The sequence below is a fragment of the Kryptolebias marmoratus genome, linkage group LG17, assembly GCF_001649575.2.
Source record: "Kryptolebias marmoratus isolate JLee-2015 linkage group LG17, ASM164957v2, whole genome shotgun sequence".
Lineage (NCBI taxonomy): Eukaryota > Metazoa > Chordata > Actinopteri > Cyprinodontiformes > Rivulidae > Kryptolebias > Kryptolebias marmoratus.
In genome coordinates this window covers 21,252,012-21,268,851 of record NC_051446.1, presented here as the reverse complement: position 1 = coordinate 21,268,851, position 16,840 = coordinate 21,252,012, and the positions used below count along the sequence as shown (strand labels likewise).

Sequence of the window (16,840 nt, the reverse complement as noted above, 5' to 3'; positions counted from 1 at the left end):
AGTGATTTAAAGTTGCGGCTTCGATCTGCGTGATTGATGAGAGGCGCCGTCACATTATTATAGGGGAGGGTGACACAGCTTCTTCTCGCGCGCAAACACGTTCTAAAAAAAAAAAAAAAGGGAGAAATTTAGTGAGGATTATACATACCCTTTAGAAACCATCTACCCGCAAAGAGGTGGGTTTAGATCTCCAGATGGGACAAACAGCGTCTCAGTGAACTGAAAGGTGTCCTCTCAACATGAGGACAGAGACACATCTTTGCCCTTCAAACTGCAGAGCTGAAATGCTGCCTCGACATTTAAGTTTTATTCCCGTCTGCCTTTATTTATTTAAAAACAAAACCAAGGAAGGGACGTTTTAACACCTACGTTTTCACCATAATAACGCAAAAAATAGCAGAATTAAGTTTTGCCTCATCAGTCCCAGAAACTGTGGGTTTGCCATCATGCATTTTGGTGAATTTCAGTTTGGACTTTTTGTTTTTCTCCTGGATCTTCTTCCCCGGAGCCCATATGATTCAGAATGATGGAGCAATCACAAAGGTTCATACGTTGACCTTGGAGCTCATGCTTGAATATTGTTGGCTCTTTTTCTGGGGTCGCATTTCCCCTTGCACCCACATTCCTGGGAGGTCGGCTACAGCCCCATGAACCTTATACTGTTTTTAAAAAAATTAGCAGCTCAGAGGAATATGAAGCTACTTGACCTTTAACATGCACACTAAAAACTGCTGGGTTGTTTTAAAAATCCAAGCACTGGGTTTAAAGCTGCTGGGTTGTTTTAAAAATCCAAGCACTGGGTTTAAAGCTGCTGGGTTGTTTTGACGAAATACTGGGTCTAAAAGTTTGACTCAGTGGTTCGGTCGGAGATTCTGTACAGTCCGCCATTTTAAACCAGAAGCTGACCAAATTGGACCCAATATTAGTAAGGCAAAGATGGTAAAAACAACTTGTACAAAGACTAATAGTGGTTAGTTGAAGCACCAACCCAAGGTTTGATGATCTAATAAATCAGAGTTTGGGTTGTTCTTTTTTAACTCAACTTATAGTAGCTATTAGTCAATAAAATAGTCATTTTTTTTTATTTTGATCATTCAACAACAGGAAGTTTACCACAGTTACAATTCAAACATGACCATTTTTTTTTTCTTTTTTCCCCCCCTCCCTTCCCTCACCCTGCTGCCAACCAGAGGAAAAAAAAACAGAACAAAAAAAACAAACAAACAAACAAAAAAAAAACCTACTACCACAATAATAATACAGCTGAAATAAGGATCACAGGCATGAAAACTCTGGAAACCGGGACTGTACAAAACAACTCAAAGACTTTAACATACATATAAGCGTCCACACAGGAATGTGTACACAATCTGAGTCAGGACATAGATATCCAAAACCAAACAGGAAGATAATTATTGTCTGTGAACAGAACCACTGAGACCGGGAAAATAGGCACAGTAGAACCAGTTACCATAAGACCCTCAAGCTTGAGGAAGGGTGTCCAGACTTTCAAAATAAACTAAAAGAGGGGACCAAGTTTTATAAAATTTTTGGATGGAACCTCGAACACAGAATTTGATCTTCTCTAAATTAAGGAACAAGGTCAGATCTTTCAACCAGAGAGAAGCCTTGGGTGGGTGGTCTGATCTCCACTCCAACAATATTCTCCTACGGGCAAGTAGAGTTGAAAAAGCCAGCACATTTTTAAAATCACCAGGTAATGATATACCCTCCCCTGGAACTCCAAATATTGCCAGTTCAGCACTGGGATGGATGCGTATTCCAAAAGCTGCAGATAAAGTTTGAAAAACTGTATACCAAAAGTTGTATAGTTTGTTACAAGACCAAAACATGTGAGTTAAATGTGCCTCCGCGACCTGGCAACGAGCACAGGTTCCACTGACTGTAGAATAAATCCTTGACAGTCTAGCTCTACTGTAGTGAATCCTGTGGAGGACTTTAAACTGAATTAGACCAAGTCGAGCGCATGACATTGACCCGTTGACTCTACACAGTGCATGATTCCAAGTCTCGTCAGAGATATTTATTCCAAGTTCTGCTGACCATTCCGCTCTTATCTTGTCAAGTTGTAGTGTATTAATTGATGAGATGCTGTTATAAATTTTTGATATAATACCTCTACTTTGTGTTGGGGTTTGCAAAATAATGTCCATTCCCCCCTTTTGAGGTAAATTGGGAAAGCAAGGGCTGATGCTACGAACAAAGTCTTGAATCTGAAGATATCGGAATAAGGTAGAGCGATGCAAATTATATTTAGAGGAAATGGCTTCAAAGGTGGCGAAAATACCATCAATATAAAGGTCACTAAATTTACTTAAGCCTGCTTTCTGCCAACAGCCAAAGACGGGATCCAGCATGGCCGGCAGGAATACATGGTTATTACAAATGGGGCTGTAGATGGAGAAGTTAGACATACTAAAATGTTGTCTAAACTGTGACCATATTTTTAAGGTGGAGATTACAACTGGGCATGAAGAATGTTGCTTAGGAGAGAGAGGGAGCTTAGAGGTAACTACCGCAGGGAATGATGATGGTCTGCATGCATTCAGTTCTAACTGGCACCAATCAGCCTCTGGTTGTTGAAGCAAATAGACTACTTTTTGTAGGTTTGCTGCCCAGTAGTAGTACATCAAGTTAGGTAAAGCCATCCCCCCCTCTTCCTTGCGTCTCTGAAGAGATCGCCTACTGATTCTGGGGTGTTTATTATTCCACATGAATGAGGACAGTTGTTTATCAATAAGTCTGAAGAATGATTTGGGGAGAAAAACTGGAATACTCTGAAAAAGATACATGAATCTTGGCAAAATGTTCATCTTAATACATGCTACTTTCCCAGCTAGAGACAAATTTAGGACACCCCACTTCTGGATGTCCTGTTTAAGATTAGTAAGCAGAGGGGTGAAGTTTTTTTCAAATAAATCAGAGAAAGAACGTGTCACATTGATTCCCAAATATTTGAATCCTGTTCTAGACAAAGGAAAGGGCAAGTCGGTTTCTGTGATTTGAAGTGCAGAGTTATTGATTGGGAGGCATTCACTCTTTGAGAAGTTCAATTTATATCCTGAAAATTTACCAAAACGACTCAGCAAGCTCACAATGTTGGGGACAGACGAAACCGGGTCCGAGATGTAAAGCAGAAGGTCATCTGCATATAAGGATAACCGATGTTCAACCTGATTTTTGTAAATTAATAGTCATTTTTAACCCAATGTTTGGGTAGAAAACTTAACCCAGTGTGGGTTAAACTGATAACCCAGCCGAGTTAAAACTACTGCGGGTTGGCTCGCTTCAAATGTGACCGTGGGTTGTTTTTAACCCAGCAGTTTTTAATGTGTGGATGTCTATAATCTTCTTTCTGAGGTCCTCAGACAGTTTTCTCTGCTCTGTGTTCAGAGCGGCGCGCACAGTGATACCAAACTACCCAGTGGCTTGTTTATTCCCTTCAAATAGGCTGATTGTCTGATTGAAAAGCCCGAAGGCACCTGTGGTACTAATTAAGGTCAAACACTTAATTTGAAACATGACTATAATGCAAAGATTAATGGTCTCTTTAAGGGTACCAATCAATCTCTTCATACTAGTTTAGAAGCTCTTTGTAAAATAAACAACAGATCATTTCTTTTCACGTCTTTAGTTTACTCTATCACATACTAAAGGCATGCAGATATATATTAGTTACTTTTAATTTAATTACATTTCAAGAGAAATGAATCGTTGTTTCAATGAGCTGTAAGGATACCAACTAATTCATCCACATCTGTAGGTGTTGGGTTTAATGTGTGTGAGTTTGAGCCACATGCTTCACTCAGCCTGTTTTAGAATAAAAACACCAACTTTTCTTTTATTTAAGAGCATCGCCGCATTTTTGATAATACACATTTTTTATATAGAGCGGGATTGTAGTGGAAGATAATTTATAGTTTGTCCATGTGCAGTTAAAGGGATAGTTCAAATCTTCTGAAGTGGGGTTCCTTGGACACAGGTGGGGGGCACATTTTGTATAAATTTGCTGCTGGAAGACGACAACGATCCATTTTGGTCTTGTCCCTGCTCGGGCTAGCTGTGAGGGTCAATATTTGACTTTGTTTCTCCACATTCAGATTGTTCAAAGACCTATCTGCAGTGGGTAAGATATTAATTGTTCATAACATTTCCATAGAACCCCATTTCAAAGGAATTCGCCCAGGAATTTTAACTTTCCAATGGTATTAAACACATGATGATCTGAGCTGAAGCTGAGGATGTTCATGATTCATGTTTTGTTAAGGTGGTATGTCAGAGTTTTATAGGATTTTGTTTTTTGCAAACCAATAAGCACGTAGTGAAACAATTAAAATGATGAGGTTATTAATTTCTCTTAGATGAACTAATAAGTTTAAATCCTCTGAGTGTTTCCCTCATGTGCCGCTCATGTGTAACGGATCCCAAATTGTGTCTCCAAGAAATTTGCTGATATTTAAATTGGAGTATTTCTGACTCTGTGGCTGAGGTCGACCCCTTCCCCTCCATGAATGGGTTTATAAAAAGGTTAAAGTACAAGAAAATACATATTAAACAAAGGATGACGAAGGAGGAGTCTCCTGTGACCTTTAGAGTATTTTTTCTTTTCGTCATTCTTTGACATGTTCATTCAGTTTTCCACCTTTACCTTTATCTTTCTTTACCTTGATACAATTTTCACATTATTTTCCCCCCATTTTCCCCTTCCTTTCCTTTCCTTTCCTTTCCTTTCCTTTCCTTTCCTTTCCTTTCCTTTCCTTTCCTTTCCTTTCCTTTCCTTTCCTTTCCTTTCCCTCTTATCTCACCCCTTCTCCTTCCTCTCCTTTATTCTCCTCCTCCTCTCGATCCCCCCTTCTCTCATTCTGTGCTGACCTAAACTGTGCAAAACCTCACTTTTCCCAGCATGCATTGTAAATAAGGGTGGTTATGTAATAACTTAATATTAGGCAAATTATCATGCCTTTTTAAAAACGTTGTCTTCTGATAGGATTAGGTGCGCACATGTGACACGGGTTTAATGGGTTGCATCTAGGTTACGGTGTCCAAGTGTTTAGGAGTTATCTGTGCGCTCCCTCTTGTGCAGTTCAGTGTCTTAGCAGGAAAAATGACCTTGAAGCTTTTCCCCTGCAAATAATAGGAGATTTCTGCACATGTAGTTGCACGTGTGCTTTCTGCACGTTCATGAAAACAGGTAACAAAAAAAAAAACATTTGAGGTGCACAAGCAAGGGAGAAAGAAAGGCACAGAGGGGAGGACGAACCCCGGGCTCTCCCTATTGTCAACCAGGGCTATTTGAAGTTACACATAACCCAGTTACAGGGAAACCACTGTGTGTGCGTGCATGTGAGGACATGCATGTGGAGTTTTTCGGAAACAGAAAGGAAATAGACAGAGATGAATGGGGAGACGAGGCGGCGAGAGCGAATGAGAATGGAAAACAGAAGCCAGTGGAAGAGAGTGAGAGACAGAGGGGAGAAATAAACTGAATGGAGGATAAAAAAGAAAGCGTGGCCATAGCAGAGATAATTAAAGGTCTGGTTTTTCTTGATGGAATGAATTTCACCTGTCACATTTTATACCAAGGTTTTAAACTAAGACCATCGAATCATGAGGAGGGAATTATAGATGTTTTGGTCAAACCTTGTAAATCTTATGCACAATCCAATATGATGCTGCTCAGATTATGTCATGTGGATGACTCTCAGCTACTACCACAACAAGTTTTAATTTAATATCTGTAAAACCTTCTGAGCTATAGCTATGTTTGTGTTGGCTAAAATCAACCAGCGACTGGTGGCCATGTTGAATTGGGTGGACTCCAAAAGATAATCAGTTATAGATGTTCATTCAAGGAGTACTTTCTGAACCTTTCAATACAATCTGTACAGTGGCTTGTGAGATATTTTGCTAACAGAGAGACAGTTTACTCCAATAGTTAATGGCAGAGCTTTAAATAACAGCTCGTGATCATTTAATGCTCAGAGAATGTATTGGGTATGATTGCCGGCTACTAACACATCATATTTTAGCTTAATTTATGTAAAATCAGCCAAATTACAGCCATTTTTGTGTTTCCTAAGGTCAGCTGGCTGTGGTGGTCGTTTTGAATCAGGTTGACTCCAGTTCCAGATATGACGCGTTCTGCAACTCATTAAAATCCACCCACTGGTTCATGCGATATGTTGCTAACGCTACAGACAAATACACACACACACACACACACAGGAAAATAAAAAAAGAAATATCAAAGTTTCTTTCTTTTACAGGATAAAACCTGTTCTTCTTGCCTTTATGTTTGCTTGAGAGCGACAGACACAGCATGAGAAGACTATTGTCCTCGGGGACAGCATCAGCTCTTTGTACAGCTTGTTTGACACTGACGTCACCGTCACAAGGCGCAGTGACACACAGCAGAGGGAAAGGCAGCGGCAGTGACATCCAAAAAGTGTCAGATGATAGCATTTGAATTTCATCCGACTCTGAGGTCAGTTGTTGGATTACATTTTCGACACCTACGAGAAATTAAGTGTGAAGTAAATTTGCAAATTATGCGAATGGCAATTAAAGGAGACGCTGATCCTCAGATTTACTGGAACCTTACGGGTCACTTTGGATTTAGAATTTGGCTTCTGTGTAACTTTGAGGAGAAATTTTAAAGCCAAAACATGGAACATGTTTAGTTAATTATAAACATGCAAATATATATATATATAGATTTTCCTGGATTTATGTACTGTTGAACCATGCATTGAGGTTGTTTTTCCCCCACAAAAATGAAACAAAGTGAGCTCCAGCTTACCTTGTATTATATATCTGTTCATTTCCTTTTAATTTCATGAACAACATGAGTATTTTGCGCAGATGTGCTCATAGATTTGTACAAAACAGAGTTTGCATCCACACACAATATGTGTATTTTTCGGAGAGAAGCTTTTTTTGTCATTTTGTTGGAGCCTGATGAGAAACCAAGTTTCAAATAATAAACTCCGTCAATGTTTAAGCGTAAAGTGAGTAAACTGGAACACTTTTTAAAGACGTTACAGTTACTCAGTTTGTATGTTTTGTTTTGTTTTTTCATTTTGTGAACGTCCTGCATTTTGCTTACAGTCCTGGCACAGACCCTATTTTCATAGCATAAACAGAAAAAAACTTATTTTTTTATATTTTTGGGAGTTCTCAATAATAACAATATCAAAGAATATTTACATTAATTGTTTATTTTTTTAACATCAGAACAATATGAGGCTTTCCAGACATTTTGGGGAGAAGATGTCCAGAGCAAACAATCATCTAACTTTGCTGTAAAATGGACAGAAATTTGCCGAGCGAAATAGTATGAAAAGACTGCAGAACATTTATGTTGGTCCTGGTAAGAGTTGCAGACTATTGTGTCATTTTCCACACTTTCATCTCTTCTGTGGATATGTTCAAAGATGTTTTTGGCATTCACAGAAACAGAAAAACAATCGTCGAGCAGCTTTTGACGACATGCTGTAAACGAAACCCGACATCAGCAGCAGACGTTTAGCATGATGTCCTCCTTCCTGCGCGCTGCAGGCAGACGCTCCTTCTGCAATCCTTCACTCAGGTTTCATGCTGTGAAAATGCATTTCTGACAGATAATTTCTTCCAGGGGAATGCATTTGCGAGCAATTGCTGTTGAAAAAGTCCAAACTAAACAGTCTGCACATTCTCCTGAAAATCTTTGATGTTCATGCTTATCTGGTGTATCATAGTCGCGTGGAAAGATGCTCTGTTTTCACCTTTTGGTTTTGATTTCTTTCTAAGAATCAGCAGCATTCATTTCTGGTTGAATTATGTGTTCATAATAAAACAATTAGTGTAAAATAAAAAAAGCTTGAAACTGTGTGATTCCGGTCACTGGCCGATTAATCGGTGCATCACAGAACAGAACGAAATGATCTCCTTCTTGTAGCATAAGAGATCTTAAAAAGGGAGATTTGCCTTCACCGTTGAATGCTGATTTGACGGCGAGGCAGAATGACAGACGGATGTCGAAGATTAGTTTTCTCAGAACGCGAACATGAATCACAGTGATGTGGATCAAAGAAAAGGAACTGGAGTGCAACACGGATCAGACGCACATTTACCAACCTCTCTAGATTCTGTCCTCAGATAATATCTTTCTAACATCTTACACTTTACTTTACAAGCTCCAAAAAAGCTGAAAAATGTGGGAATCGCAAATAAAAGAGAATATACCCAGCAAGAAAAAGAGGAGGTTAGATAATAAAAAGATAAAACTGGGTGTTATGAAAAAGAGATAATTAAGAAAACTAGAGAAATTGCATTTTCTGTGTAACTGAACTGCTGGAATTTGTTAGACTAAAAGTTGTTTAAGCTAAAAGCAGCAAAACTCTGGCTAAAACCTAAAAGTAGCAAAAGACTAACTAAAAACTAAAATTATTAAAAGGCTAGCTAAATGCTAGAAGCACAAAAAAGATAGAAAATTATGAAAAATATCAAAAAGCTTACAAAAGGTAAACGTAACAAAACCATAGTTAAAAGCAAAAAGTCACAAAATGCTTAGTTAAAAACTAAAAGTAGAATACAGTAACAAGTCAAAAGTAGCTGCAGCAGATTTCAAAGTGAACAATTATTTTTAAGTAATTCCAGGGATCTTATTGTATTTCCATGGTGACAATATTCCTAATATTCATAAGTACAGTCAAAGCAGCCGTCTCCTGAATGAGCTGAACGTTTTACAGTAATTGTAGAAGTAATTAAACTAGAAATAAAGCATACAGAAAAATAATAATAATAAAAAAGCAGGAAAACAATAATGTGAATGCTGAATCAGTAGTCCCAAAATGATGCAGAGAAAAGGAAAGTTGGAAGGGTAAAAAAGGATCAGTGGTGACGGTACAACTTAACAACAAACAGCTGGATGTTCTCAACGATCCCAGTTGTGTCCCTGAAGGCTTTTATTGATCTACAAGTCTTCTGCTGTCACATGGACACACACATCTATTAACAAAACATAATTTAGAGTTTTAGGGTTAAACTGTGCTCCACTGCAGTGCACCGTTATCCTAACTATCCTCTCAGACTAAAAGGAGTAAAGCACCACAAAAGATATAATTCTTTTTAAAGCCAATGCAGTGTGAAGAGTGACTCAGAGGCTAATGTTTCCTTTTGGCACCAAACCCCACGAAAACAACAAAACAAGCACTGTCTCTATGGATCACTTTGAGGCTCCACCGGCCCCGTTTAAGGATGTAATTGTGATCAAACAACACACACATAAAACGGACTGATAAGTTTCATAAATTGTTTAGCAATGCATTTTTTAACAGCCATTACTAAAACATGAGCAAATGTTTGAATTAGCTGGATGATGTTTTCAGTGATTTGGTGTTTTCGTGCCTGAGGCAGCGGGACGGTGAATGTGGGGATGAGTCACCGAACGTCCTGCAGTGCCTATTTGTTTACACTCCATACTGGGTATTCTAACATACAGGATAACATAAAAACTGGCTTCCATCATTAAGTCAGCTTTGTAGTCACTTCAAGAGTTTACACAGAATAGTATATTAAGGTTTGATGGAGTTGGTGAGGTTTTGCTATGCTTTTATAGTTTACATGTACGCAAGTAAAGCTTTTAATGCAAAAAAACTTAATTTTAAGACATATTTAATGACTAAGTCATCAGCTAAACAAACAAGAATGACTGTACTGAGCAGACAAGGAGTCACAGAGTTAAACAATGTTACTGAATAAAATGAAAAGCTTTACTTTTGTAAAGTTAAGAAATCATTAAGTCAAGATTAGAAATTATAATGTTTCTATGTGTCTAATGGTTCAATTCAGTTCAATTCAATTCCATTTGTTACAGATAAATTAAATACTGTTCATTTAAACTGTATTAAATTTAATTCAGTTTACCTATAGTACAATTCAATTAATTCCTGATCAGTTCAGTTTAATTCAATGCAGATTTAGTTTACTGAAGATTTTGATCAGTTCAGTTCAGTTCAATTTCGTTTTATTTCATTTAACTTTATTTATTTAGAATCATTTCAACTCAGGTTTTATTATAACTCAACTGAGGTCAGTTCAGTTTAAATTTAATCCAGTTTATTTCAATTTGTTTTAACTTCAGTTCATTTAAAATAAATCAGTTTACTTTAGTGCAGTTTCTGATCAGTTTAATTTGTTAGAATTAATTTAAATGGAATAAAAATTTAAGAAAAATTGTTGAATTTTTTTTTTTAATTCTGTTACTTTAATTTTAATTCAAATAACTTGAATTAATTTCTTTTCAATTAAATTTCATTCAACTCAATACACTTTGATTCAGTTCAGTTTAACTCAGTCTACTTTAGTGCAGGTTAAATAATTAAATAATCTAATTAAATTCAGTTCAATTTAGTTTCTTCAACCTAGTTTCCTGCATGAATCCCCTCAAGTTACTCTACCTTGTGACCTTACAGTATTACAGAAAAAAATCCAACCTTTGACAAAATCAACCTGGGGCTGATTTCTGGAAATCACAAGATGAGGTTAGACAAACTAAACACACACAATCACACCCACACACTCACACAGTTTGTGATCGTACAACCAGAGTCTTCATCACAATGTTACACATCTGTGGCTTCTGTCTGGACTGCATCCCCAGCGTTTCGGAGCATTTGATTGACTTGTGCCTTGACTCACTTTGGCTTCCAGGAAGTCTCCCCCATCAATACATATCATCATCACTCGGCAGCCCATCGTGTGAGGGTGTGTTTGCGTGTGCTCTCTCTCTCAACCAGTTCAGCACAGTGTGTCTTTCTGTAAAATCACATGGTTCAGCTTTTCCCCCGCATGCCTGCTGCTTGGCCTATTTCCATGGTAACTAGCCGAGGATGTGGGGACACGCGTACGAACACACGCGCACGCGCACAATCCACATGTTGTGCAAGAGCTCGCCACGTCGTGTGTGGCTGTAGGGTGCAGTCAGAGAGAGGATGTGTGATCACACACACTCTGCACAAGCTGAGCGGGAGACACACTCACACACACTCACACACATTGTATGCTGAGACAGAAGCTCGGGAAGCTGCGCTGTAGTAGAAAAAAAGGCACACGGGGGCATGCCAGCCAAATCCTTATATTTTCTCTGATAGATAGATAGATAGATAGATAGATAGATAGATAGATAGATAGATAGATAGATAGATAGATAGATAGATAGATAGATAGATAGATAGATAGATAGATAGATAGATAGATAGATAGATAGATAGATAGATAGATAGATAGATAGATAGATAGATAGATAGAGTGTCTATACAAATTTGCTGTTCCTGTCACTGTGTTCCTCTCTTCCACCTCTTTCATCATCCAATTTTCCTGCTCATCCAGTGTGGCAATCACCATGGTGAATGCCCACGCTGCTCAACTGCTCGCTGCAGCATCCCTGTGCCCTTTGGCCTTTCGCCAAGGGATGCTGTGGCGTTAATGCAGCCCAGCTATCAGGCAAAGGAGCTTTGCCAAAAGTGGGGAAGCTGTAGGGAAAGGAAGGAAGGAAGGAAGGAAAAGGAGGGTGGAGGCGGCACTGCGGATCTATTACCTACTGCCCTGTGATGTTATGCAAATGTACGTACACACAGTCATGTATGCTCGTTGTAGGCTGACTAAACACGTCTAGAGGGCCTTTTTTTAAATTATCACACACATGTTCAGGAGGTGTCCATGCTTGGACCTGCTTAATCTCCTCATAAAATCCCTGAGGACAGATTTTAAAATGACATAACAGACAAAAGCTTCCAAGATAAAATATTGAAAATAAAAGCTGATTTCAGGTCATAAAGGGACTGCAAATAATTCAGACATCTGACATCACTCTTGCAGATCAAATTTAGCCACAGTCATGAAACTGGCTTCCCAACTGAATGAGCAATGCATGCAATTTCAACACTGAGTCTAGTCGTAGTTCTCATTTATTTTTTACTGAATATTTGATTACTTTCAAACCCCATTTAGCTCTAGCAGCTGAAGGGATAATCTGGTCATTTGAAGGGATGTCCTATCAGTTAGTTATCAATATTTAGCACCTTATCAGCTGTGATATCAGACAAGAGAAAAAAGCAGAAGTCTTTGGCTAGCCAAATGACGATTGTTTTTCAGGCTTATAAAATTACTTTTTTTAAAAATGACACACTAGAATGAAATAATGGTACATTTGCCAAAATTAAACCTCTACACTTGTATGTGCATCACATTGTTTATTTAGTTTGTTGCTGTTTTATTCAACTGAACTAAGTCCTTGTATGTATCATTGATTGACTGATATACGCTGATGATGTTGATCAGTTCGCCGGGAGTTGAGTAAACGTTTAACTGACTAGATGTGCTGATCCTGTGTATGTTGTTTTCAAGTAAGAGTTGGTTTATAAGCCTGAAAAACAATATAAAGCAGGCCCTTGTTTGGCTAGGCATTTGTCAAGCCCGGTCAAAACCAGTGTCGTGACTCATAAGGCACTAACTATTATAAAGTATTTAACAGAACATCACTGACTATGAAAACTGCTCTGCTAGGAAAACATGCACCTCGGCAGTTTTGAGGACCAGTTACACCTCCACATAGCAAATCCCCTCTTAAGGACAGCAATAGGCCCAATATAGACTGAGGCATTTACTTGGCTTCAAAACCTTTCAGATGCCAAACTGATGGGGAAATGATGGCAGCCAGGTCTACAGAGTCAAAGGATCTTTCTACCAGAATACCCAATGATGTTCTTCGTCAGTAGATTTTAGGTTTTGTTTTCAAAATCACCAGTAGTATAAATCTACTAGGTTGCTATTGCTAGGTGTTTTGAGTCCTAACAAACTGTTTTTTTTATGTGTGTCTTACAGATAAATTGAAAGAAGAAAAGAAAGCACCAGAATCCCCCACATGGGAGCAGTACAGCTGTCCAAACCCCATTTATCTGGCAGAATCTGCCAAAGGATGCTTTGGAACTGCTCTTATGGCTTCAAACACAGTCTTCTAAATCTACGAAGCTAAAGTCAGAAAACCTAAAAGCCAACCACTGGCCCCTACAAATCCATCAGTTTTAAAGTTAAAACACGGCTGGAGAGTAGGAGGTTTGTATGGGGGCCAAATCCCTATCCAAGGCACGCTGCATCTCCTCAATCTACAGCCACCCTCTCGTTCCTCCTTCCATTTGCTCCTGCTCCTCCTTTCTGTCATTCTCCATCTTTCTCTCTCATGGGAGTGACATAGAAGCTGTCGCTCGGTCTTCTGCCTCGCCCCTTTTCTGCACCGCGGTGGAAACAGGGACGTCCAGGTAGTGATGTCGTGGAAGAGGAACTACTTTGCGTCGGGCGGCGGAGCGGCTGCCGCGGTGCAGAGGCTGGTGACCCCGAGAACTATGACCTCCATTGCACCCAGCAAAGGCCTGAGCAACGAGCCGGGACAAAACAGCTGCTTCCTCAACAGCGCTCTGCAGGTCAGTCAGAAAAACTCACACGAATTCAGGGCAGTCAGAAAGTATTAGGAGACACATGTTTTCATTGACTGGCCAAGTTATTAATCTGATCTCAGTGCACTCCGGGAGTCAGCTATATTTAGTTATTTAGCAGGAAACAGAAAAATGTCACAATCTGGTTTTAGGAGTATTTGGAGACATTCAGGGCAGACTTATTTTACACAAGAAGCTTTAAAAGAATCAGCTGCAGTACAGATATGGTTGTGCAAATCTAGACCTACTGGTCTTTAGCTGTAAAAATAACAATAATATACTAACTACTAATTTATATCTCATCTATATATGCATGTTTTGTGCTGTTTTAGCCACTCTGATATTAAAATGTTCATCTCATTCAGAAGATGAGGGCTTTTTTGTAAATTTTATACTTTGCTTTATTCATAAATATTTTTCCCCCACATAAATACATTGAGATCTCTTTAGTTCTTTCTTTAAAATCTGCTTCAGCATTCTTGCTCAATTTTTACTTTCTTATGCTACTTTTTGCATTAAGCTGGTCTTTTGCTACTTTTAGATTTTAGCCAGTCTTTTGTTATTTTCAGCAATGGGACTGTATTTTGTAAAAAAGCTGGAGTTTTTTTCTCTCTAGATTTGACACAAATATGTTTTTTCCAATTGCTTTCATTATTATAAAACAGTGTCAGAGTTGGGAACCCTCTGTGGGTTGTGAGGGGTTTTGAGATTATTTTTAGAAATCAAATACAATTTAAAGATGATTGCTAACAGTAGTTTTTTGTCAAAATTTATTGTAATATATATATAAATAGCATTCATAAGTTGATAAAAAAGATTTTATTAGTTGTTAAGGTTGTTTGTGCTGTTAGTGCATCTTTCTGTCAGTTTTATTTATTTTTGGCTTATTAGGAATGTTTGTACTCTTCAACCAGGGATAGCCTTGGTTGCAGTTCCTGCTGCTGTTGTTTTGTGGGTCAGAACTTCAAAAAGTTTGGGAACCACTGCTTTAAAACGCTCTTCTATTTTTGAAACGCTAAAAACGCATAATTCAGAAATCTGAAACTGAACTGTTGTGCCAGAATGCAACAGTTTTATGATGCAGAAATCTGACTAATCTCCCTCGCTGACAATAAAGAACTACTATAATTATGCTTTGCTTATATTTGAACAGATTTGCTAGAATATTTACACTGGTAAGACACAGTTTATACACATACAGTTCAAAAACCCTGCCCAGCCACCCTTTACTCTGCAGTAAAGTGCAATCAAAGAGTTCCAGAGACCAGATTAGGGCCTCATTAACTTATGTTTGCACACTTTGGTAGGGTTTGGCACAAGTGCATATCTGACCTCAGTGTGGACATTCTGTCTGTGTGCAAAGATGCTAACTCTGCTTTGCCTGTGCTGCAACTCATCTTCCTCTTTACACACACATACGAAGACTCCTCTCTCCTACCAAGACTTCCAGCTGGCACACACACACCACACACACCCACACACACACACACACACATGCCTCTTGACTACTGGCTTGAAGGAGAGAGAGACGAAGGAGGGAGAGAGGTTGGAGTAAGCTGGAAAGAGATTGGGCAGAAGCTCAGGGAGAGCTGATGAGAACAGAAGGATAGATGCAAAGAGTAAAAGTTCCAGACTGCAGAGCAGAGAAGAAAAAGGGATGAGGAGTATACAGTATGAGAAAAACGAGGCGAGGACTGAAGGGGATACTGCTGCAAGACAGAGAGGAATTAAAGACTCCAGTAAGGTAAGATGAAAAAGCAGTGTTTGTGAAAATAAAGATGGATGTGGAGAGGAAGGGGAATTGGATGAATAGTCAAAGTGGAGGACATTAAGTTTATTTGTGAGATAAAGAAACTGCCTCAGCAAAGGCGTGCAAAGCAGAACTGGGCCACCTCAAGGACACATGTAGACACTCATGCACACACAGAGGGAGCAGTATGTTTATCAGGACACAGATGAGCAGGGATAAACAGGGAAAGTGCTTTTTCAGTGTTAGCATGCATACTGTTTCTGTTTGTACGTGTTAGCATGAGAGTTTTTAAAGTTTAATCTCACCTTTCGATCGGCTTACTCGTGAATAATAAGCAATAATTATGTGAAATCATTTGTTTGCATGTCCTGTAAAATGAAAAAAACCAAACATCTTCCAGTTGTTAAATTAATAATTTTGTTTTGATCACAATTAAGTTTTAGAGGAAAAGACAGAAATTCAAAGATATTTCATTTATAGAGTTTGTAACCTGAGAAAAGCAAAACAAAAACTTCTTTATTAAGCAGCTGCAAACAAAAATATTTTACCGCTTTCCTTTCAAAATGAAATAATGACTTTAAAGGTGACATCATCATCTATATTATGCTTTACTAGCAGATCGATTGTAAGTGAAACAGTCTCTCCAGCCCCTTGGGGCCCCTGGGGGGCCAGGAAGTTAACCCACTTCTGCTGCAGTGGAGCTGCTGTGTAGAGGCAGCAGCAGCATCAGCACCAGCATCAGCAGCAGAAATGTTTACTCTGTGAGAAACTGTGTAACAAGAGAGAAGAAAGGTACTGTGAGGTAAAACGAACATACAGTATGAGCTCAGCAACTATTCAAAAAAACCACACAGGTGAAAAGAAAACAGCCAGAGGATGTATAGAGCGGGTCAATGAAGCAGAAACACATGGGTTCACACATCGAGTGGGACTGTGGGTGCGTATTTGTGGGTGTGTTATGCAGCGGTATGCGGGAGTAATGCCCCATTCATTTTGGCTCCATTCTTGAAAGAAAATTGAGGTTCAGAAGCAGCAGTCCTTCCTGTGTGTTTCTGTTATTAAACACAAACTGTAATTTAGCTTCCTACAAGTTGAGCAGTTGCTCTTTCTAAAATTTCTTATGATGCTGCTTGTAGAGATTTTCCAACTGTTTTATTGATGAGGTTGAAGTGGTGAAACGTTCGAGGCATCCTGTTACTGGGTGCTAAAATGATTCAAGTAGAGGAAAACAGTATGCTTCAAAGTAATTTATGCAACGCTGCAGTCTCCTGCAATGAAGAAAAATACTAGACTGTAAGTAAGTTTTCAGTTTGCGACTAAGCAAAAGTGTAGTGTTGATTTGAGGTTTTTGGTTCGCTTCAGGACTGGTTGTAAGGGGATGAAGGTTCTTGTTTAAATTGGATCAGTTTATTGTTGGACTATTTTACAGTGATGAAGAGTCACTAATTAACCCAAGTGCACATCTTTGTATAAAAATGGTGGCATGCAAAGATGCAGAAGCCACTCTCGCTCCTAAGAAAAGTGCAAGTTTTTGTCTACATTTGCTAAGAAATGAGTCGTTGCTGTAGTTTTTTTGCAATGTTATGAAGACAGGTAA

General features: G+C 38.8%; 1 protein-coding gene across 3 annotated transcripts in view; it reads left to right on the top strand.

The window, feature by feature from the left end:
* The window catches only part of LOC108246282 (inactive ubiquitin carboxyl-terminal hydrolase 54), a 62,869-nt gene that overhangs the window by 638 nt on the left and 45,391 nt on the right, over window positions 1-16,840 (top strand). For 2 of the 3 annotated variants that reach the window (XR_003040267.2, XM_025010768.2), the window contains exon 2: window positions 12,886-13,481. Coding sequence is in view for 2 of the 3 variants with exons in the window: in XM_025010768.2 (XP_024866536.1) it covers window positions 13,326-13,481 (156 nt within the window). In the remaining variant the exon portion in view is untranslated. Of the gene's footprint in view, window positions 1-12,885; window positions 13,482-15,015; window positions 15,238-16,840 lie in introns of those variants that run through there. The other variant, XM_017435228.3, reaches the window with a different exon arrangement.